Source organism: Impatiens glandulifera, chromosome 6, assembly GCF_907164915.1.
Source record: "Impatiens glandulifera chromosome 6, dImpGla2.1, whole genome shotgun sequence".
NCBI lineage: Eukaryota > Viridiplantae > Streptophyta > Magnoliopsida > Ericales > Balsaminaceae > Impatiens > Impatiens glandulifera.
This window is the reverse complement of record NC_061867.1, coordinates 8,114,692-8,138,126: the sequence shown is the minus strand read 5'-3', so window position 1 is coordinate 8,138,126 and position 23,435 is coordinate 8,114,692. Positions and strand designations below refer to the sequence as shown.

The following is a 23,435-nucleotide window of genomic DNA, read 5'->3' as shown; positions in this document are numbered from 1 at the left end:
CCTCCAAACAAACAGAGATTGAAGAGATTGGAAAGTTGAGCGTACTCCTCCTAATTGTGCAAAGGAGGTTGATGCAAAGGAGGTTGATGATGATATCACATCATCAAACATTAATGCCATATAACCAGCTCCAAATAAAACACTTCTTTCATTCATATCACGAAGAGAGATGAATGAGAGCACTAAGATTTGAGATGCTATATAACAATTCATCCGAACATTCACCCCAAATATATACCTCTTTGAGTGATTTGAGATGCGGTGGCAAGGCCCCTAGCTTTGGGCAATAATGTATCTTCAGCTTGCATAGATTAGGGAATGCTCCGGCACTATGAGACACCAACTCCCTCAAATTCTTCAACAAAGAAATATTCAAATACTTTAACAAAGGGAATAACACTATTTCAATTCCATTCATGTTGTTGTTGACGGTGAATATTCCATGCTCCACATCATTATTCAATTCACTAAGTTTGAGATGAGTGAGAGTACCATTAAGATTCCAAATGCTATATAACAACTCATCCGAACATTCACCCCCAAACAGTTACATCTTTGAGTGATTTGAGAAGCGGTGGCAAAGCCCCTAGCTTCGGGCAATAAGATATCTCAATCTTGCATAGATTAGGGAATGCTCTAGTACTCCAACAGCTAGGTGACACCAATTCTCTCAAATTGTTCATGCAATCAATTACAAGTTTCTCTAACAAAGGGAATAGTACTATCATTTCATTGTCATCGCTGCTACTAGCAATATTATTCACATGGTCCAAGCCCTTAAGCTCAAGCCATTTAGGGAGATTCACACCTTTGTAACGACTCATTTTCAATATCTTCAGCCTTGCAGTTGAAACCTCTAGAGCTTCACCAATTTTCTCATCTCTAGTACTCATATTGTTCTCATTATCATCATATGTCCATTCCAACTCCAACTCATTGATACTCGACATTTTAGCCATACTTACCCCTCTTGCAATAGATGCATCACTAACTCTTCCAAGGTTCATCAATTTCAATGATCCGCCGATATCCAATTCTTTTAATTCATCTAGTTGACAGTTTTTCTCCTTGTCGCTTATCACAAACAAGTTTAACGTCTTCAGATGTTTCAATTGTCCCATCCCTTTAGGCATATATTTTAATTCATCACACTCCTCCAAATCAAGATGCCGCATACTAATAAGGTCTTTCATATTTTTGGGCAAACTTTCAAGATTAGAACACTGATTGAGTTTCAAAGTCTGTAGGTTCAAGAGATCACAAATACTATCCGGTAATGTTGTTATCTCATAATTATTGGAAATGTCTAAATATCTTAGATGTTTTAGACATCCCATGTAATGCAAATCTTGATATTGATATTGCTTATAGTAGCTCAGTTCAAGAACGCGTAAAGCCGGAAGTTCCTTCTTCAAGACACTCAAACAAATCTGCTGTGTGACATTTCCATAAACATCTCTGCCATTGAGCATTAGTGATTGCAACCCTCCAATTTTCTTAAGAGAATGAGATGATATTTTGACAAATTCATCAAACATTGCCGTTAAATGACGAATTTCTCGTTTTAAACCATCATTTGAGCTATTAGCATCCAAACTATAACATTCATCTTTCATAACAGATTGGGCAAGGTTGTGCATAAGATCGTGCATCTTACATGTTTCATACATTCCATACCGATCTGATTTCTCGTCTTGAAAAAAGGATCTCCAACATAGGTTCTTCCAAATTGTATTCCCAACATCTTCCACTTCTTGGTTCTTATCTGTAGGAATTAAACCATGGGCCATCCATAATTGGATTAATCTCTCCTTTTTTATTAAAGCATCTTTTGGAAATATAGCGCAAAATACAAAACATCTTCTCAAATGATAAAGGAGTTCATAATAACTCAACCTTAGAATAGGCAAGAGATCAGATTCTTCATTTTGAGATATCTTCCATATTTCATTATCTCTTATTTTACACCATTCATTTATATCACTTTTGAAGCCCATTTGACCTCCAAATGTCTTGGCAACTAAGGGAACACCCTTACATTTTTTAACTATTTCTTTTCCAATATTAACAAAGTTGTGAGTTTTTGGTGTCCCACACATAAATGCACGTTCTTCAAAGAGTAACCAACAATCCTCGTCAGAGAGCAATGATATCCGTATATGTTGAATCGTTTCCATAATTTTTGCCACATTTCTTTTCCGTGTCGTGGCAAGGACAAACGCACCATTTGATCCACAATCCAAGATAGATCTCAACTGATCCCATGCCTCAAGGTTTTCATTCCAAACATCATCCAATACAATCAAATATTTTTTCCCACACAATTTTTCTCTAACTTTTATCTGCAATTCTTCTAAGCGTGCTTCCGCCTTTTCTTCTAAGATGGCTTTCATCACTAATTGAATATCAAATTCATCAGAAACACAAACCCAGATTTTGGTTTCAAAATGCTTAGCAATCTCCTCGTCGTTGAATACCGTTTGAGCAAGTGTTGTTTTACCTAGACCCCCAATTCCAACAATGGGTAGAACAGATAGTTTTTTATCCACACAAGCACCAGATGTATTATTGACCAGAATATCAATAATCATTTTCTTCTCCACATCTCTCCCATATACTTTATTACAACTAGAAAGAGATATGGTTTCACGCCAACAGACTAGTAAACTTGTCATCAATAGATTCACGTAAATGTAACGTTTGACGCTCTGAAGAAATTTGGTTAAGCTTCTCTTGAACATCCTTAATTTTGTGACCAACTTTTAGACGTGTCCTAGTACTGTTAAAAGGACGGGTTATTGAGTTGGTTACCTGGATACAGGTTGAAGAGGAGGCATTACGCCTGTTGACTTGAAGACGAAGATCTTTATAGGTGCAGTCATCCATGATGTCTCGAACCTCATACGCCACATCTTTGAGCTTCCACAACCAATCTTCCGTTTGTTTGTCCTTGTCCTTCTTTCTCTCTGCATCCTCAAGAACGGCACTAATTGAAGTTAGCGTGCTGGATAGCTTTTGAACTTCCTTCTTAAAACTCCAAAGCAACGAGAATTCATCCTGAATCAGAGGTGACAAGTTTGAAAGCAAACCACTGATTATAGTTGCTGGATCAGCCATGGTGGTTAATTTCTCTCTCTAATGAAATCTGAGAATTGAAGTTCAAATAAATCAGATACAAAATGGCCGCACTTTGATACTTGTAAGCATGTGCTGATGCTGCAGTTGACCAAACGAAAATTAGATTGCAATGTATAAAAATTTGAAATCCGGACATATGATCAATTTATTTAAATGCTCCATTCATAAAATAAAATAGATCTATTTCCAAGTGGCTTGTTGACTAAAAGAAAATTAGATTGCAATGTATACAAATTTGAAATCCGGACATGATCAAAATTAGTGCAATGTATGGGAACAAAGTTTTATAATTCACAATAAAACTGATCTAATGACCTAAACTATAAAATTACTTTAATATTAGTATTTTAGTTATAATCTTTTCTCATGAAGAATTAAGTATAAGTTAATATTGCATTATAATTTTCTTTCGTACCAAATCTCAACAGCTTATAATGCAAAAAAACTAAGTCTCAATTTCATTATAATGAAGAAAAATAACCAAGTCACAATTTCATTATTTATTTAAACAAAAAAAGTCTATGTCAAAAAAATAAAATAATTGACTACTTTAAATAACTACTCAATTTTTATATTTCAATTCTGTTGGATATTAAATGATCTAAGAATTGTTTAAATTAACTTAAAAAATATAACACTAAATCTATTGTAAACGGGTCAAATACTTATTTTATTTTTTTATTTTTCATATTAGATATTTAGGAGGCATCCTTGAAACTTTCGGATTTAATTAGGTATATCATGCCTATCAATAAGATATTTATTTTTTCAATATTATTAGTTTTTGCATTACATTTATGTTTAGCTTAATTTGTCCAATAAAGCTTGTGTCATTATCTCAAACTAGTCTAACCAACTATTTACATTGTTTATTATAACAACCTCCCTATTTATTATAATGAAAAGAAAGTCCAATGTTTCTATATTGGAATTGGGATGGCTAGGAGGGGATTAGCATTTTGTAAAGTGAAGCCAAATTTCTCTTCATTGTCCAAATCTTTTGGTTTAACCTCACCCTCAGTCTTCCAATGAAATGAATTAATCAAAGAGCCCAACACTGTTGGGATGATTCTCATTGCTAGGGATAATCCGAGGCAAACCCTCCGTCCACCTCTCCAAAAGGAATCAATTCAAAGTCTTGACCACGCACGTCAATCTTGGAGTCAATAAACCTCCCGGGTTTAAATTCCATTGGACTTTTCCATTTCCAATGATCAGGGTTGCGACCTATTGCCCACACGTTCACCAATGCTTGTGCCACAGTTGGTATGGTGTATCCACTAAACTCAACTTCTTTATGTACTTGACGAGGGATAAGAAATGGGATTGGTGGATGCATTCTTTGAGTTTCTTTTATAACCGCTTGCAGATATGGTAATTCAGGCACAACCGAGTCTTCAACTTGCTTCCCTACACCAACTACTCGCTCAAGCTCATTTTTTGCAATTTGCACGTTGGGTGTTGCAATAATTCTGACATTGCCCACTCAATTGTGCTGGATGATGTAGTATCTGTTCCGCCTATAAATATATATATTCGGAATGATATTACAAAAACTAGCATTTAGCCCGTGTATTTGCACGAGTAATAATATAAAAACCGTGAAAAAAATTATGGATAACATTTTTAATTTTATTTTTAACCGTTTTAAGTTTATGGGTGGGTCAACCCACAATCCGACCAAAGTATCCAGTTACTCAACATCATCACATATTAGTTAGTTAAAAAATTGAACTTATATTAATATTAAAACGTCCCGCGTTTATCAAATTTGGTGTTGAATTTAAAATATAAAGTCTTTGTAGCCTAGTTGGTTAAAGAGTTGTGCTTGTTTTTTTAGTTTGCAAGTTCGAAATATACCTCTAGCATTTTTAATTTTATTTTTAACCGTTTTAAATTTAAAAACGGGTCAACCCACAATCCGACCCAAGTATCCAAATTAACCACAACTCTCGACCCGACAATCCGGACATTTTAAAAATTAAGCATCATTATATATATATAGATTAGTTAGTTAAAAAGTTGAACTTATATTAATGTTAAAACGTCCCGCGTTTATCAAATTTGGTGTTGAATTTAAAATATAAAGTCTTAGTAGCCTAGTTGGTTAAAGAGTTGTACTTGTATTGTTAGGTTGTAAGTTTGAAACATACTTCTAGCATTTTTAATTTTATTTTAACCGTTTTAAATTTAAAGGCGGGTCAACCCACAATCCGACCCAAGTATCCAAAATTAACCACAACTCTCGACCCGGCAATCCGGACATTTTAAAAATTAAGCATCATTATATATATAGATTAGTTAGTTAAAAAGTTGAACTTATATTAATATTAAAACGTTCCGCGTTTATCAAATTTGGTGTTGAATATAAAATATAAAGTCATTGTAGCCTAGTTGGTTAAAGAGTTGTATTTATTTTGTTAGGTTGCAAGTTCGAAACATACCTTTAACATTTTTAATTTTATTTTTAACCGTTTTAAATTTAAAAACGGGTCAACCCACAACCCGACCCAAGTATCCAAATTAACCACAACTCTCGACCCGACAATTCGGACACTTTAAAAATTAAACATCATTATATATATATATAGATAACTTATTTTCACAAATAAAATATTTCACAATCATATATAAACTTCATCTTTTATTAATTGTTTCCTTTTTCACTTTCATATTGTTTAACTAAATAAGAAATTATAGCTTACATAATAATAAAATAAATATAACTAACTTCTAACCACCAAATAACTACGAAATAATTATAATTATTACACTATAGTTAACATTTGTAACTATGTTACAACATTTCTTGAGCGACTTACACAACCATGTTACTAATATGTAGCTGATTTTGCGCATCAAATTACAATGAATTTTAGGGAGCAAATTTGCAAATAGTATGATTAAGTCATTTGCAACCTGTTTAAAGGATTGCAAACTAGTATGGATTTTACAACCTTTATTTAAAACATTTTTTTATAAAAAAATGGTCCGGGTGTAAAAATATTTCAAACCCATTAATTTATTGGCATTATTTTTTACGTTGTACCAATAGTGTTCTCTCATCTTCTTTCGACTCTAACTCTCTTACTTTTTTTAGAACAAATATCAGTTTAAACTAAAGTTTTATAATTCACAATAAAACTTTAATGGTATAAATTATAAAAATAAAGTTTAAAAACTTGTATGCTGATGCTGCATTTTTTAATGGCCGCACTTTGTAACTTGTAAGCATGTGCTGATGCTGCATTTTTTACTTGTACGCATGGGCTGATGGTGCAGTTGAGACAAAAATAAAATAAGATCTATTTGCATGTGGCTTGTTGACCAAACGAATTAGATTGCAATGTATAAAAATTTGAAATCCGGACATATGATCAATTTATTTAAATACTCATTCATAAAAAAAAATAAAAAATAAAAGAGATAATATATAAAGCACCCTTATAAAACGAAATGACCATAATAATTACACTTTTTCTTTTGGAATGGCCGGTGCCCGATAAACTTTACAAAAATGACATTTTCGTACGAAAATACCACCTCACGTCACATGCGTCGCGAGGGATAACCTCCTAGAAACGTGGAAGGTGAAGAGACAGCACTGTTGCGTCACTCGACCTCCTAGAAGGCGGAAAGGCAGCAAAGTCGCAACCGCTTGGAAGGCAAAGAGGCGGCACTGGCAGTGTGTACTTTGCTCATGTGTGTTTTGTAAATATCTCTAAGTTTCTTCTATATGAGTGCAATAATATTTGTAAATTGAGATTATTTTGTAAACAACCTTTAAGTTTCTTCATTATTCTGTACTTTTTTGTTTTTGTTAAATCTTGAATTATGAACTCTTTATGGTTGAATTTCTCTATCTGAAGTTAGTCCCTCAAATTATGTTGTACCAATATTTCCCACCTCTCCACACAAAACATTTTTTTATTTTTTTTGTATGAATAATGTATAACAATTACCAACCCAGGCATTGATCTTGAAGCTGATATGATTATGAGATTGTCAATTATAGTGAACAATATTTCTGTTCATAGACAATAATTTTTTGAAAGAGATATTCAAAATAGAGTGGGTATAAGTTGTTTAAAAAAAATTGTATTGCATTTTATATATTTTTTAGTAGGTTTCAAAAGGATCAACCAAACTCATTGTTTAATAGAAATTAAATGTAAACATATTCGGGGAAAATTGCAAGCATATCTCAGTTGTGCCGCCTCTTCACCTTCCACGTTTTGTGTGTCACCTCTTCGCCTTCCACGCATCGCGAGACGCGACCAACCATCACGCGGCCGCATCCAACTTCTCTGCCTTCGAATCCATTTGTATCCAATCTCATCATCATTATCTCCCTTCAACACCAAATCTACCAGTATCAAATCTCGAATTTGTTCAATTAATCACACAAACATTAAAACAAATATAATGTTCGTCGTTCGCCGTTGTGTTCGCCCATCGATCGTCATTGTATTCGCCCAACGTTCACCGTTGTGTTCATCGTTGGCCGTTCGCGATGGTTGGTCGTCGTCGCTTAGGGTTTAGAAGTTTAGAGAGAAGACCGAGAATAGAGAGAGAACGGTGAAAAAAATTCTATTTTTTTTCAGGAATTTATAATAAATAATAAATTTCGTCGCGTCTCGCAACGCAGCGTTGCGACATGCCTGAAAGGGTCATTTTTGTAGAGTTTATCAGGCACCAGTCATTTTTTAAAAAGTGTAATTATTAGGGTCATTTCATCAAATTTTCCTTATAAAGCGCCTTAACAAGAATGTCCACCTCAGCGATTTTCTTTTAATAATTATCTTTATTTGATTTATTTCTCTCTTTTACTAAACATCTTCTTTATTTCTCTCTTTTTTAAAAAAAATGTTATAATGAATTAAAAGACATTTAAAATCTGATTATAGTAATTTTTCACCTAATCTTTACTAAAAAAAATTTAGTTTTATTATTTTGTTTAGTTTAAAGGATAAAATATTATCTCATGTATTGTAAATGAGATTAAGAGAACTTCATTGAATATTAAAAAGGCCAGAGGGGAATAGAGAAAAATTAAGAGAAAGAGAAAAAAATATGAAAAAGGGAGGGAGAAAATTTAAAAAGAAAAAATTAAGATAAAGAGAAAATTTATTTGACTTGATATAATAATTTTTTTTGTTTTTTATTTGTTAACATTAGTTTAATACTTTTTCATTACATTTTGTATTGTATTTTCTATAAATTCAATGGGTAAGTTATGAAAACACATTCATACAAAATAATATTACTTAATATTAATTAATAATACATACTACACTAGTGAAAAAAGACCTTTACCGACAGAATTTATCGAGAGTTTTATAAAACTCTCGGTAATGGTCCCGAGAGGAAGAAATATTTCGTTATTAAAAATAAATTCCGAGAGTTGTGTAAAACCTTCGGTGATATGAGTTTTTACCGAAAGTTTTTTAAAAAATCATCGGGTTTGACTCTTCCCAAAAAAACTGAAAATAATTCTAAGTGTTGGAAAGTGGTAATTGCGAAGGTTTTTAAAATAAACTCTCGTTTTTGACTCTCCCCAAAAGGGTAATTGCGAAGGTTTTTAAAAAAACTCTTGGTTTGACTCTTCCCAAAAAAACTGAAAATAATTCTAAGTGTTGGGAAGAGGGTAATTGCGAAGGTTTTTTAAAAAAAACCTCGGTTTGACTCTTCCCCAAAAAAACAGAAAATAATTCTAATTGTTGGGAAGGGGGTAATTGCGAAGGTTTTCAAAAAACCTCAATTTTGACTCTTCCAAAAAAACTGAAAATAATTCTAAGTGTTGAAAAGGGTAATTGCGGAGGTTTTTCAAAAAACCCTCGAATTTTACTCTTCCCAAAAAAACTGAAAATAATTATAAGTGTTGAAAATGGGTAATTGGGAAAGTTTTTCAAAAAACAATCGATTTTGACTCTTCCCAAAAAACTGAAAATAATTCTAAGTGTTGGGAGGGGGTAATTGCAAAGGTTTTTCAAAAAATTCTTGGTTTTGACTCTTCCCAAAAAACTGAAAATAATTATAAGTGCTGGGAAGGGGGTAATTGCGAAGGTTTTTCAAAAAAGCCCTCGGTTTTAACTCTTCCCAAAAAAACTGAAAATAATTCTAAGTGTTGAGAATGGGTAATTGCGAAGGTTTTTCAAAAAACCCTCGGTTTTGACTTTCCCAAAAAAACTGAAAATAATTTTAAGTGTTGGGAAGAGGGTAATTGAGAAAGTTTTTCAAAAAAACCTCGTTTTTGACTCTTCCCAAAAAAACTTAAAATAATTCTAAGTGTTGGGAAGGGGTAATTGCGAAGGTTTTTCAAAAAATCATCGGTTTTGACTCTTCTCCAAAAAAATAGAAAATAATTCTAAGTGTTGGGAAATGCGGTAATTCAGAAGGTTTTTCAAAAAACCCTCAGTTTTGACTCTTAAAAAAACAGAAAATAATTCAAAGTGTTGGAAATGAGGTAATTGCGAAGGTTTTTTAAAAAAACCATTGATTTTGACTTATAAAAACCGAAAGATATTTCATATATCTCTCGGTATTTGACTTAAATGTAAATGATGTTTCACTTTTTAATTAGCTTGTCTAATCTCCTAACTAAGATGATCAATTGTGTGTTATTTTTGAAGTATATGGATTGTGATTAATTTTATAAATGTATATGATTGTGTTTGATTATATAAAAAATTATATATGTTGAGTTTGATGATAATAAGGATGTGTGTAGAGTTTGATTATAAGGAAGTGTTGAATTGATTAATGTTATAAGGATATGAAATGTGTTAAATTAATGTTGTTCAAGCTAATTAGAAAGTAAAATACCAATTAAATTAACGAATAAAGAAATGAAATACCGAAAGATTTCTATGTATCTTTCGATATTGATTGGTAATACCGAGAGTTATAGGCATATCTCTCGATATTTGACATCTCAAAACCGAAAGTTATTTAGAAAACTTTCGGTATTTTACTTCTCCATTTGTTAATTTAATTGGTATTTCACTTTATAATTAGCTTGTATAAACTCCTAACTAAGCTAATAAAGTGTGTGTTGTTTTTGAAGTATATACAGATTGTGATTAATTATATAAATGTATATGATTGTGTATGATTATATAAAGAAGTGTATGTTTTGTGTTTGATTATATTAAGGATGTGTGTAGAGTTTGATTATTAAATGTATGAGGATTGTGTACTGTTTTAAGGATATGAAATGTGTTAAATTAATTTTGTTCAAGTTAATTAGAAAGTTAAACACCAATTAAATTAAAAAATGAAGAAGTGAAATACCGAAAGATATTTTGAATGGTAAAATTGAGAGTTATAGATATATCTCTCGGTATTTGACTTCTTCATTTTTTTTTAATTTACTTGGTGTTTAATTAGCTTGTTTAAACTCCTAACTAAAATAATCAAGTGTGTGTTATTTTTGAAGTGTAGGGATTTGATTAATTTTTTAAATTTATATGATTGTGTTTAATTATATAAAGAATTGTATATGTTTGTGTTTGATGATAATAAGAATATGTGTAGAGTTTGATTATAAAAAGGATGTGTTTGATGATAATTAGGTTGTGTTTTAAATAGATGAATGTGTGTTGTTGATGTTTTAAGTTAAAAAATTTAAGTTTAAAACTGAGAGTTTTAAGTATATCTTTTGGTAATAGAGGTCAAAACTGAGAGATATACACAATTCTTTCGGTTTTTATCTTATTAAAATTTGTATGAGATCCATCAAAACCGAGAGATTTATGAATATCTCTCGGAAATAAATAACCTAAACCGAGAGTTATACATAAAACTCTCGGAAATATTAAAAACTAAAACCGAGAGTTATACCTAAAACTCTCGGAAATATGAAAGGGTCAAAACCGAGAGTTATACCTAAAACTCTCGGTAAAACCCTTTTAATTAAAAAAACCTTTCCCTTTCCAGATCATTATCGCCCGCTTTTTCCCTCTCCCCTTCTTTTGATCGATAATCGCACTCTCCCAAAAGACGATTCACGCTGCCCACGTCCACGCCGCCGATTGATCCTTCCGCTGCCTATAGTTCGCCGTCGATGTACCTGCCGCCGCGTCTCTAGCTCTTCATCGATTTGCCTTCCGTTGTACTTCTTCTCTTCAAATTCTAGGTTAGGTTAATTATGTTTATATTATATGGTTAGATTTAGGTTTGATGTTGGTTAGTTTTAGGTTTGATTTAGGTTAGAGTTTCTTGGATTTAAGTTTTATTTATGTTAGATTTAGGTTTGAATGATGTTAGTTTTATGTTTGATTTATGTTATATTTTGTTAGATTTAAGTTTGATTGATGTTAGTTTTATGTTAGATTTAGATTAGATTTTGTTAGATTTATGATTTATGTTAGATTTAGGTTTGAATGATGTTAGTTTTATGTTAGATTTTATTAGATTTATGTTTGATTTAAGTTTGTAAATGAATTGATTATTATTGATGTTAGTTTTAGGGAAGATTATTATTGATGTTAGATTTATGTTTGATTTAAGCTTGTGAATGAATTGATTATTATTGATGTTAGTTTTAGGTTTGATTATTATTGATGTTAGATTTAGGTTTGATTTAAGTTTGTGAATGAATTGATTATTATTGATGTTAGTTTTAGGTTAGATTATTATTGATGTTAGATTTAGTTTTGATTTAAGTTTGTGAATGAATTGATTATTATTGATTATATAATTTCATAAATCATTTATTTTAACAGGCGGGTGAAATAGGACGGACCCCCTCTATCGTTAAAGTTTTCAAGAGGACCCGTATCCCGAAAGCTACAAAAAAAACCCTAACCCGATCCTGGACGAACTAGCGCAAGAGATGATTATAAGTTAATTGACTTTAATAAAATTATATATAGCTTATTTATATAAATGAAAATTAATTTCAAATATGCATGCGGATATGGAGGAAGTAAGAAGCAACGAACTAGATATCTCTAACTTCGACTTAACAGAGAAAGTGTTTGGACACCAAATGCATGGGACAGTGATCAGTATGAGATTTGGCGTCCGACCCACACACTTTTGAGAGGATCGTCGAAGTGACAATAATTCTCAACGATCCACTGATCGGTTATTGGAGGAGAATGAACATGGCGTTGACAATGGAAGAAATTCAAAGGAGGGATATGGAAAGAGCAGAAATGATTAGTGAAATGGAAAGGAGGGACAGAGAAAGATCGCAAAGGAAGAGTCAAATGAAAACGGAGAGGGTACAAATGATACAAAGAATGGAGAAATATGAACAACAAATTGAATTCTTAATGAGGCAGCATCAACCCCCCTCCCATCCCCCCCAAATAGTTAGTACATTATAGATTTTGAACAATTGTAAACGTTTTGGTTCGACTGATAACATGTTGTTTGAATGATTGTGTTTGGTTTAGAATTTTGGAATTATAATGATCTTCTGGTTTATGAATGTTATTGTATATGTATTGGTTTGGCTCAATAGGTTTTGGTTACGCACAAAACGATCGGCCTATTTGATACATTTATAGAGGCAATACCTCTCGGTTTTTCTTGCGAGGGAAAATATGATAGTTTTTCAAATAACTCTCGGGTTTTCTTATAAAGAAAAACTGAGAGTTTTTCAAATAACTTTCAGATTTTTTTGTAAGGGAAAAACCGAGAGTTTTTCAAATAACTCTCGAGTTTTCTTTTAAGGAAAAACCAAGTGTTTTTCAAATAACTCTCGGTTTTTCTCTCTAGTATCTAAACCAAGAGATTTATAAAATCTCTCGGTTAACACCCAATTAGATTTACCAAAAGTGGCAATACCAACGAATGCTGAGAATTACCTAAACTATCGGTATTATATCTACACCGACAGATATAGGGCCATTACCGAAAGATTATACTCTCGGTAAAATAATTAAATTAATCATTAATCCTCAATCGTTTGTTAATGTGTGGTGGTTTTGTATCATTTTATCTTGATAATTCATGAATGACAAAACATAATGATGAAAAAAAATTAATTTAATCATGTTATATTTTTTTATTATTATAATCTGAATGAATTTTATATAGTGAAGAATCATGATTTTGGGGTGTTAATGTTAATTCTCTTTTAATTCTAAAAAAAAAAGAAGATATTTTGGTATGAGAATTGGTATAAATGAAATTAAATTATGACTTAATTATATAATTCATTTGTTTAATTATTTAAAATAAAAACTAATGGAAAAGATAATTAAGGTAAAGAGATAAATTAATAAAAGAGATAATACTGACTTAATTTTATTTTTTAATTTTGGTCTAACACTGACTTTCACCTGAGTTGCTGTATCACGCTCTATAAAAAAACGCTTTGTCTTTGTCTATCAATGCTCAAATATATTATTATATCATATATGATATTAATTTGTAGCTAACCAACAATATTTCTTGTATCTTAAATCTTATTTTTCAAATATACTTTTAACTAATATATATTTATATTTATTATTATTATATAATTATATTTAATTATAATTCATTTCAACATTATAATTTTGTATTAATAAAATTATATATTATATATTTTTAATTATTATTATTATTATTTTGTTTTTAAATGATAAACTAATAATATTCAAATGAATTTATATTTTTGACAAATAAAGTGAAAATATATTATAAATTTTGTATATTGAATTAAAATATAATAATTAAGAATATTTAATAATGATAATAAACATCCTATGTTAAACAAGCTAAACCAAATTATAGAACTAACCCATTTTATTTTTTAATAGTCAACCTTTTTCACTTTTCAACTAAACTTGTTTTTAGCTAGAATCAATATGAGACGGTTAAGATTTGTATCTCCCAAATCCGACATACTTGAAACAATCGGTAAAAACGCAAGAAAGAAGAACACAAGAAGACACAGATTTATAGTGGTTCACTCAAATTGAGCTACGTCCACTTTAGCCGCCACCAAATTTCACTATAAAGAAGAAGAAAAAGGAATATAGAGTTTTTGTCTCACACTTTATCTCTCTAGAATTATGTCTAGTTTTTGTAAACCCTTAATAATCACATATTTATAGGGTAAACAATTAGGTAATAAACCTAAATAACTTTTGGTCAGGCCCAAACCCAAACCCAAAACCAAATACAAACCCAATAAACTCTAATTAACAATGTAGAGTTTATTATAAGTGTAGGCTCCATAACTCAACAATCTCCCACTTGGAGACTAACTTCATCATCTCTCGATAGGTAGCGGCTTTCCATCCGTTGTCTTAACGAAGAAGACCAACTGAAGTTGCACACAACTTCACTTTCTCATTTGTCACAGCTTTCGTCAACATATCAATTGAATTCTCACTCTCAGGAATCTTCTCAAGAGCTAATACTCCATCTTCTAAAGCTGACCGTATGAAATGATAACGAACCTGTATATGCTTCGTCCGCCATGATAAACATGATTCTTTGCCAAATGAATGACACTTTGATTGTCGCATCGCAATACATTTCCCTCGTAGTCTTGACCCAATTCTCGCAAAAAGGGTTATAACCACATCATCTCCTTAACAACCTCTGTTACAGCAACATATTCTGCCTCACAACTAGAAAGAGCAACAATCTTCTTCAATTTTGGAACTCAACTGATTGCAGTACCTCTTAGAGTACAAATGTAGCATGTTGTGCTCTTCCTAATATCAACATCACCACCATTGTCAGCATCAACATATCCATCCAAACCCATATTAGATTTTCGAAAACACAAAGTGAGACCCGTACTTACTCTTAAGTATCGTAATATCCACTTTACTACTTCCTAATATTGTTGTCTACCCGGGTTGCTCATGAACCTGCTAACAACTCCCACTACATGTGCTATGTCTAGTCTTGTGTAAACCATCACATACATAATACAACCAATGATAGAGACATACAGAACAATGACAATGTAATTTTTCTTCTCCTCTGTTAAAGGTGACTGGTCTTTAGATAGTCTGAAGTGACTAGCTAAGGGGGTAGTAACTAGTTTTGCATCATACAAGTTGAACATGATAAGAACTTTCTTCACATATTCTTCTTGTGAAAGCTTGATAACTTCTTCATCCCTAAAAATTCTCATCCCAAGGATTTGTTTTGCAGCACCCAAATCCTTCATTGCAAACTTTTCAGACAACTCTTTCTTGAGCTTGTTAATCTCATACAAGCTTGCTCCAACAATCAACATGTCATCAATGTAGAAGAGTAGAATAATGTACGATTTATCAAACCTCTTAAAATATCAGCAATGATCAACCTCACACCTCAGAAAATTGTTACTTTTCATGAAGCTATCGAACTTCTTGTACCATTGTCTTAAAGCCTGTTTTAAACCATATAGACTTTTCTGAAGCTTACACACAAGCTCATCTTTTCCTTTGATTTCAAATCATTCCGGTTGTCGTATATAAATCTCTTCATCTAAATCACCATGAAGAAAAAAGAAGTTTTGACATTCATTTGTTGAAGATGAATGTCTTCTTTCACAACCAAACTCAAAATAGTTCTAATTGTCATCAATTTAACTATTGGAGAGAAGATATCATTTTAGTCAATACCTTCTTTCAATTGAAATCCTTTCACAATCAACATTGCCTTGTACCTCATGGTTTTATCATGTTCTTCTTTAATCCTGAAGATCCATTTGTTGTGAAGTACTTTATTTTCCTTTGATAGCTCAGTGAGCTCCCAAGTATGATTAAAAGTCAAATAGTCCATCTCATCTTTCATCGTAGACTCCCACTTAACCGATTAATCAGATTGTATTGCTTCCTCATAGCATTCAGGTTCACCTCTATCTGTCAACAAGATATAGTTCAGAGATGGAGACCACCTCTCAACTGGTTTTTAGATTCCTTGACGATCTTCTCAACTGTATAACCGGTGTTTGCTAATTTACCTATGGGGCCATGTTCTCAACGATTTCATCTTCTACAACACATTGTTCTTCTTCGACATTCAGTATATATTCAGCTGAAAATTCTCTCAAATCGACTGTACTAGTCTCTTCTAACATGGAATCACCATTTGATATTTTCCCAACACAATCTTTGTAGAGAACCTGTTCATTGAAGTAACATTTCTGCTATGAATGATCTTCCGATTCTGATTATCTCAGAAATGATAACCAAATTCGATATCACCATAACCAATGAAAAAACATTTATTAGACTTTCGATCAAGCTTGATCTTATCACATTCATTAATATGAACATATGATAAACAACCAAACACTTTCAAATAAGAAAGATTTACCTTTTTATTGCTTTAAGCTTCTTCAGGATTCTGAATTCAAGAGGAATAGAGGGTCCCCTGTTTATCAAATAGGCAGCAGTATTGATAGATTCTGCCCAAAAAGTTTTAGGAAGCCCTGCATGCAATCTAATGCTTCTAGCACGCTCGTTTAATGTTCGATTCATTCGTTCAGCTACTCCATTCTCTTGAAGCATTCGGGGAACAATCTTCACCATACTGATCCCATTCACATCACAACACTCTTTGAAATCTGAATTGATATATTCACCTCCGTTGTGGGATCTCAAGCACTTAACTTTCTGATTTGTTTCATTTTCAACAAAAGCCTTTCATTTCTTGAAAATAGCAAATACTTCAGACATGTGCTTCATAAAATATACCCATACATTTCTTGTCAAATCATCTATATACGTCATGTAGTATTGTTATCCGTCAATAGAAGAAACAGATGCAGGTTCCCACACATCAATGTGTACCAACTCTAGCCTTTCTTTCTTGAGCTCCTTCCCAATCTTTAAGAAACTCACCCGTTTCTGTTTTCCAAGAATGTAGTTTTCACATAACTGATGTTTAACAGACTTCAGTTCTAGTTTTCACATAACTGAATTTTCATCATTTTTTCGTTCATATAGCCAAACCTGCAATGCCACAACTCACTTTTCTTCGAGTCATCAACTATAACAACAATTGTTTCTCTACAAGTTGAAGTCGTGTATAACGTTCTATTTTGTCATCTCGAGCAATAACTATTGCTCCTTTAGTCACCTTCCATGCACCATTTCCACAACAGAAATTGTGACCTTCTTCATTAAGTTGTGTAACAGAAATTAGATTGCGCATTAAACCTGGAATGTGTCTCATCTTATTAGTCTTTAAAAAAAACCATTTTCCATCTTCAATTTGATGTCCCACATGCCAACAATATCCAGTGTTTCACCATCTGCGAGATAAACTTTCTCACAGTTTCCAGCAACATAATTCTCCATTAATTCTATGTGGGCAGTGGTGTGGAAAGACGCTCCCAAGTCCAAAACCCATGAATCTATCGGGTTATCAACAGACAAAAGTAACGCATCAGTCACAGTTTCTGTAACAACGTTGACTGCATTATTTTTATCATCACTGTTTCTCTTTAGTGCTTTGCAGTTCCTCTTCAAATGACCCTGTTTACCATAATTCCAACACTCAAATATCTGCCCAGACTTGGACTGACTCATCTTGCTCCTCGACATAGATCTACTCTTACCTCGGTTGAAACTTCTATTATTACCTCTGCCCATGTTTTCCACATTCAGAGCAAAACATTTAAATGTTTCACCAGAATCAATTTTAAGAACCTCTTTAGCAAGAATACGCTATCTAACTTCAATAAATTTTAGTTTAGCATTTCCAACTGAATTACTAATTGTTGTCTCATAGGTTCCCAGCTATTTGGTAGAGATGCTAACAAAATCAGGGCACTAACTTCATCCCCAAAATCAATCTCAACATATAACAATTGATTCACAATTGTATTGAATTCATACAAATGAGTATTGACAGAAGTACCATCAACCATTCTTAAATAAAATAGTCTTTTCATTAAGTGTACCTTGTTGTTAGTAGATGGTTTCTCATACATATCAGAAAAAGCTTTCATCAGACCTATGTTGGTTTCTCCTTTGATACATTGTGAGCAAACCGTCTTGGTTAGCGTCAATCAGACAACTCCCAAAACCTGTCTATCAAGGAGTTTCCATTCAACTTCATCCATCTTCTCTGGTTTCTCACTCAAAAGAACATTAAACTTCTTTCCATAGAGATAATCTTCAATCTGCATTCTCTAGAAGGCATAATTTGTCCCATAGAATCTTCTAATGTCGTGTCATATATTGTTGTCGTTTGTCATCATTTCCAATGCTCAGATCTAGCCTAACTGCTCTGATATCAGTTGTTAGGATTTGTATCTCCTAAATCCGACCTGCTTGAAACAATCTGTAAAACGAAAGAAAGAAGAACACAAAAAGATACAAATTTATAGTGGTTCACTCAAATTGAGCTACGTCCACTTCAGCCTCCACATTTCACTATGAAGAAGAAGAAAAAGGAATACAGAGTTTTTGCTTTACACTTTATCTCTCTAGATTTATGTCTAGTTTTTGCCAACACTTAATAATCACATATTTATAGGGTAAACATTTAGGTAATAATCCTAAATAACTCCTGGTCAAGCCCAAACCCAAAACCAAATACAAACCCAATAAATCTAATTAATAATGTAGAGTTTGTTATAAGTGTAGGCTCAATAACTCATCATAGACTTGATTGATTCCTATATATATAATATATATATACTAAAACAAATATTTTTTAGACCTGTCTAGAATGATCTCTTAAACTCGTATTTTATTTTTCCATTTTTTGGAATTTTTAATGAAATAACGTTAATTCGTTTTTCAAAAAAAAAAATATAGAACTCGGGCAATTGAGGTGGGATCGCGCATCTTATTAAAGCCCAATTCAATCCATCAAAGAAAGGATGTTTCTTCAACTAACAGCTCCTCTCTCAAATCCAAGTCTATTCTCAGGTTCCTTTACTAACAGCCCACGTATGAGTTCCCTCGCATGAAAACTCACCATTGGAGTTTCAGGAAACTCGAGGTTCTCGAAAACAACATTAGCTAATGTTTCTTCGTTTCCCAGCCCTTCAAATGGTGTCTTCCCATATAAAAGCTCGTAAATCAATATCCCAAAAGTTCATCAATCAACTGCACTTCCATGGCCATCTCCTTTGATGATTTTAGGAGCTAAGTATTCATGGGTACCTACAAATGAGTTAGAACGAGCATCGGTTGGCTCAGCCACTAACTGTGGCAACTCGGGTTTTGAGTTTTTTACTTTGTTGGATTTTGGTAATAGCCAGGGACCAAAGCATGACACTTCGCATGATGGTCTTACGCAGAATGGGTCGATGCAGTTGAAACCGGTGCATGCGTTGGAGATTCTCGGGGGTTGTTTATATGAAGAAAGAAACTCTAAGAGGGTCGGGTTCACTTTGCATCTAAACGAAAGATCGAAATCTGTCAGAATTATGTGACCATCTTTACTAACTAATATATTTCTGGTTTTAAATCTCTGTAGATGACGCCGAGCACATGGAGGTATTCCAAAGCAAGGAGAACCTCAGCAACGTAAAACCTGGAAAAGTACAAAATGTTTTATGAAAACAATCAATAATAATACATTTCTAAAAGGAACCAAAATTGATGAAGAAGAATATAATTAAAATTTCCATCTTCTTACAAATGGATTACTATTAGTAAAGCAATGCATCATTGAAATGAATAAATAGTTATCCTTTAATATCTCTTTATAGAACTTTTAACTAGTCACACCATCGACCGAATATGGCGACATTGTGAAAAATACGATAAAGTTGATGCAAACCAAGAGATAAAACAAACAAAAAGAAACACTCAAAAGTTTATAGAGTATTCAATGAAAAATCTCGAATGGGTGTGTTTGGTTAGAGGTGAATTGACATTGGAATTAGAATTGGTGGAGTGACTCGAATTATGTTGTTTATTTAATAACTTAAAATAAAGGATTGGATTTAGAATTTGAAGTATTATGGAATTAAAATAATTATATATACACTCAAATTCTACAAATTTTCCAAGCAGAAGAATTGTAATTTAATGTCAATTCTATTTTTTTTTTTCTAAACACAACCAAAAAAGAAGTGTTTGGTTTGAGGTGAACTAATATTGGTTGGAATACGTTCTCAAAAAAAAATTTGGTTGAAATTGTTGGGGGCAATTACAATTATGTTGTTTTGTAAAGACTTAAACTGAGGAATTGAATCAAGATTTTAAATGCTAATTAATGTATTTTAAACAAGTATAATGTATATTGCTTAGAATGAGATTTGAATTCTAGGATTTTCCCCTACATAAGAATTGAATTGTAATTCGTCAAATATTCTTATAAAGATTTGAAATTAGAATCATCCAAAACACATCCTAAGATTTGTTAAAACTGATTAGATTTAAAAAAGTGTATGTTTGGCTATAAAAACAAGTTTCATGTTCAATAATGATATCACTTACCTTGCAGAAGCTTCAGGAAAATATCATCCAGGCTGCTTCTGTCTTAGAACATGTAAATCACCTCCGGGACAGTACTCCATAACTAAGCAGGATAGATTATCTGAAACAAATTCGGCATACAGAGTGGGAAGAAACGGGTGATTAACATCTTCAATATTTCCCTTTCACTAATGTTGGCCCTTACCATTTTCTTTCTTCTAGCCAAATAATCATTATCCATGACTTTTATAGCGAACAAGCAGTTACTACCGATCAATTCAGCAAGATAAACAGTTCCAATATCTCCAGAACCGAGTTTCTTTAACATATTGAAGTGTTTCAGTCCTAATCCTCCCCGCAGCTTTCTAACATGCTTGATTGCTTCCTACTTTATGTTTTTCGACATGTGTGGCCTACCTGTTGTGCTAATTGGACTTCTCATATTACTTTCTTCTTCTTCTTCATCCCGGTTGTTGTCATGGAAATCATCACTATTTTCTATGCTTGCATTTTGGTTCACTTCCTTATGATCTTCCAAGCCCAAGTGTTTTGCATCTTCCTTTTTCTGATTTGCTAAGGCACATTGGCATTTTTTGCAAAGCATTAAAGCTAAAGCTTGAGATTACATTAATTCAAGCCACCCCAAATCTAATTTCTATGTATGTTCCTGGCAAACATCTCGAAGAACACTCACAACAAACAAAGAAATCACTATTCGAATTCTAGAGAGTTAATAAAATAAATAAATAAATAAATAAAGACCGAGATATCTAAGAGTTTCAACCTGACCTGCATGAGAATATATATATATATATATTTAAATTAAACCATCATAATAAATTCATTTAACAATCTAACAACTAGTAATTAGGGATGGCAATGGGGCGGTTCGGGGCGGGGAATGCAATTACCATCCCCGCCCCGTTTTAATTTCGGGGATTTTTTTAATACCATCCCCGCCCCATTCGGTTTTTTTCGGTTTCGGGGAATCCTGCGGGGCACCGTTAATAATTTTTATTTTAAAAAATAAATAAATATTATACAATAAAATTATATAAATCAAATTTTTAATATAATATATATTATAATATATTAAAATTTTATATTATTATAAAGAAATAATTTTAATACTCTTATAAAATATAGTAAATAAATAAATATATTGGTGATTTAATATATTTAAGTATGTTTATGGTATTCGGGGCAGAATCGGGGTGAAATCGGGGCGGGTCGGGGCGGGGGACACAAATACCATCCCCGCCCCATCCTCGTTCGGTTTCGGGGAAAAACCGTCCCAAACGGGGCAATTCGGTTCGGTTTTCGCGGGGCGGTTTCAAATTGCCATCCTTACTAGTAATGCATCAACCAACTGTCATTTCTAGACTCTTGGTTTGAATTAATATTTATTTAGATTAAATTACATTTAATTTATTTATCCAAATTCTTATTTAAAATTCCAACAATCCCCACATTAATATCTTTGACCAATATAGTCCGATGTGATAACTCTATTAGAGAGTATAGTCTAAGGACACTATGTCTAAGATGTCTATGTTTAGGCTTGTCATTCATTTAAGCTTGTCCAATTTCAAATTATTATCATAATAACTAGCATGTATCCCGTGCATTTGCACGAGTAATAATATAAAAAATCGTGAAAAAAATATTACGGTACAAATTTTATGGGCGGATCAACTCACAATCCGACCCAAATATCAATTCACTCTCACATATATCCAAATTAACCACAACTCTCAACCCGACAATCCGGACACTTTAAAAATTAAGCATCATTATATATATATAGATTAGTTAGTTAGTTAAAAAGTTAAACTTATATTGTTAAAATTTCACGCGTTTATCAAATTTTGGGTTGCATTTAAAATATAAAGTGTTATTAGCCTAGTTGGTTAAAAGGTTGTACTTGTTTTGTTAGGTTGCAAATTCGTATCATACCTATAGTATTTTTAATTATATTTTTAACCGTTTTAAGTTTATGGGCGGGTCAACCTACAATCCGACCCAAGTATCCATTTACTCTCACATATATCCAAATTAACCACAGCTCTCGACCCGACAATCCAGACACTTTAAAAATTAAGCATCATTATATATATATAGATTAGTTAGTTAAAAAGTTGAACTTATATTGTTAAAATGTCACGCGTTTATCAAATTTTGGGTTGAATTTAAAATATAAAGTATTATTAGCCTAGTTGGTTAAAATGTTGTACTTGTTTTGTTAATTTGCAAGTTCGAACCATACCTATAGTTTTTTTTATTTTATTTTTAACCGTTTTAAGTTTATGGGCGGGTCAACCCACAATCCGACCCAAGTATTACTCTCGACCCGACAATCCGGACACTTTAAAAATTAAGCATCATTATATATATATATATATATATATATATATATATATATATATATATATATATATATATATATATATATATAGATTAGTTAGTTAAAAAGTTGAACTTATATTGTTAAAATGTCACGCGTTTATCAAATTTTGGGTTGAATTTAAAATATAGAGTGTTATTAGCTTAGTTGGTTAAAAGGTTGTACTTGTTTTGTTAGGTTGCAAGTGCGAACCATACCTATAGCATTTTTAATTATATTTTTAACCGTTTTAAGTTTATGGGTGGGTCAACCCACAATCCGACATAAGTATCCATTTACTCTCACATATATCCAAATTAACCATAGCTCTCGACCCGGCAATCCGGACACTTTAAAAATTAAGCACCATTATATATATATAGATTAGAAATTTTTTGTTGTGTACAACCTTAGATAATTTTAAAATACATTCTAATAAAAATCATAATTATCTGTAAATGTTTCCATTTACACATTCTTTTATAAAAAATATTGTTTATTTAGTTAACAAGTAGACAAAATATCTTTGAACTATTCTGCCCTTCGTGTAAACGATTACATATTTTTCATAGAAATTATTTATT

The 23,435-nt window shown here is 32.1% G+C and overlaps 1 protein-coding gene and 1 pseudogene across 1 annotated transcript; both read right to left on the bottom strand.

Moving 5' to 3' along the window:
- Positions 1-533: 533 nt before the first annotated feature.
- On the bottom strand, positions 534-3,117 carry LOC124943067 (putative disease resistance protein RGA1). The gene is made up of 2 exons (XM_047483630.1): positions 2,812-3,117; positions 534-2,708 (listed from the first exon to the last, which is right to left on the bottom strand). Exons 1-2 carry the CDS (start codon positions 3,115-3,117, stop codon positions 534-536), a joined length of 2,481 nt encoding a protein of 826 aa, XP_047339586.1.
- A 1,099-nt stretch (positions 3,118-4,216) lies between these two features.
- On the bottom strand, positions 4,217-21,056 carry LOC124943066 (annotated as a pseudogene).
- Between the last annotated feature and the right edge of the window lie 2,379 nt (positions 21,057-23,435).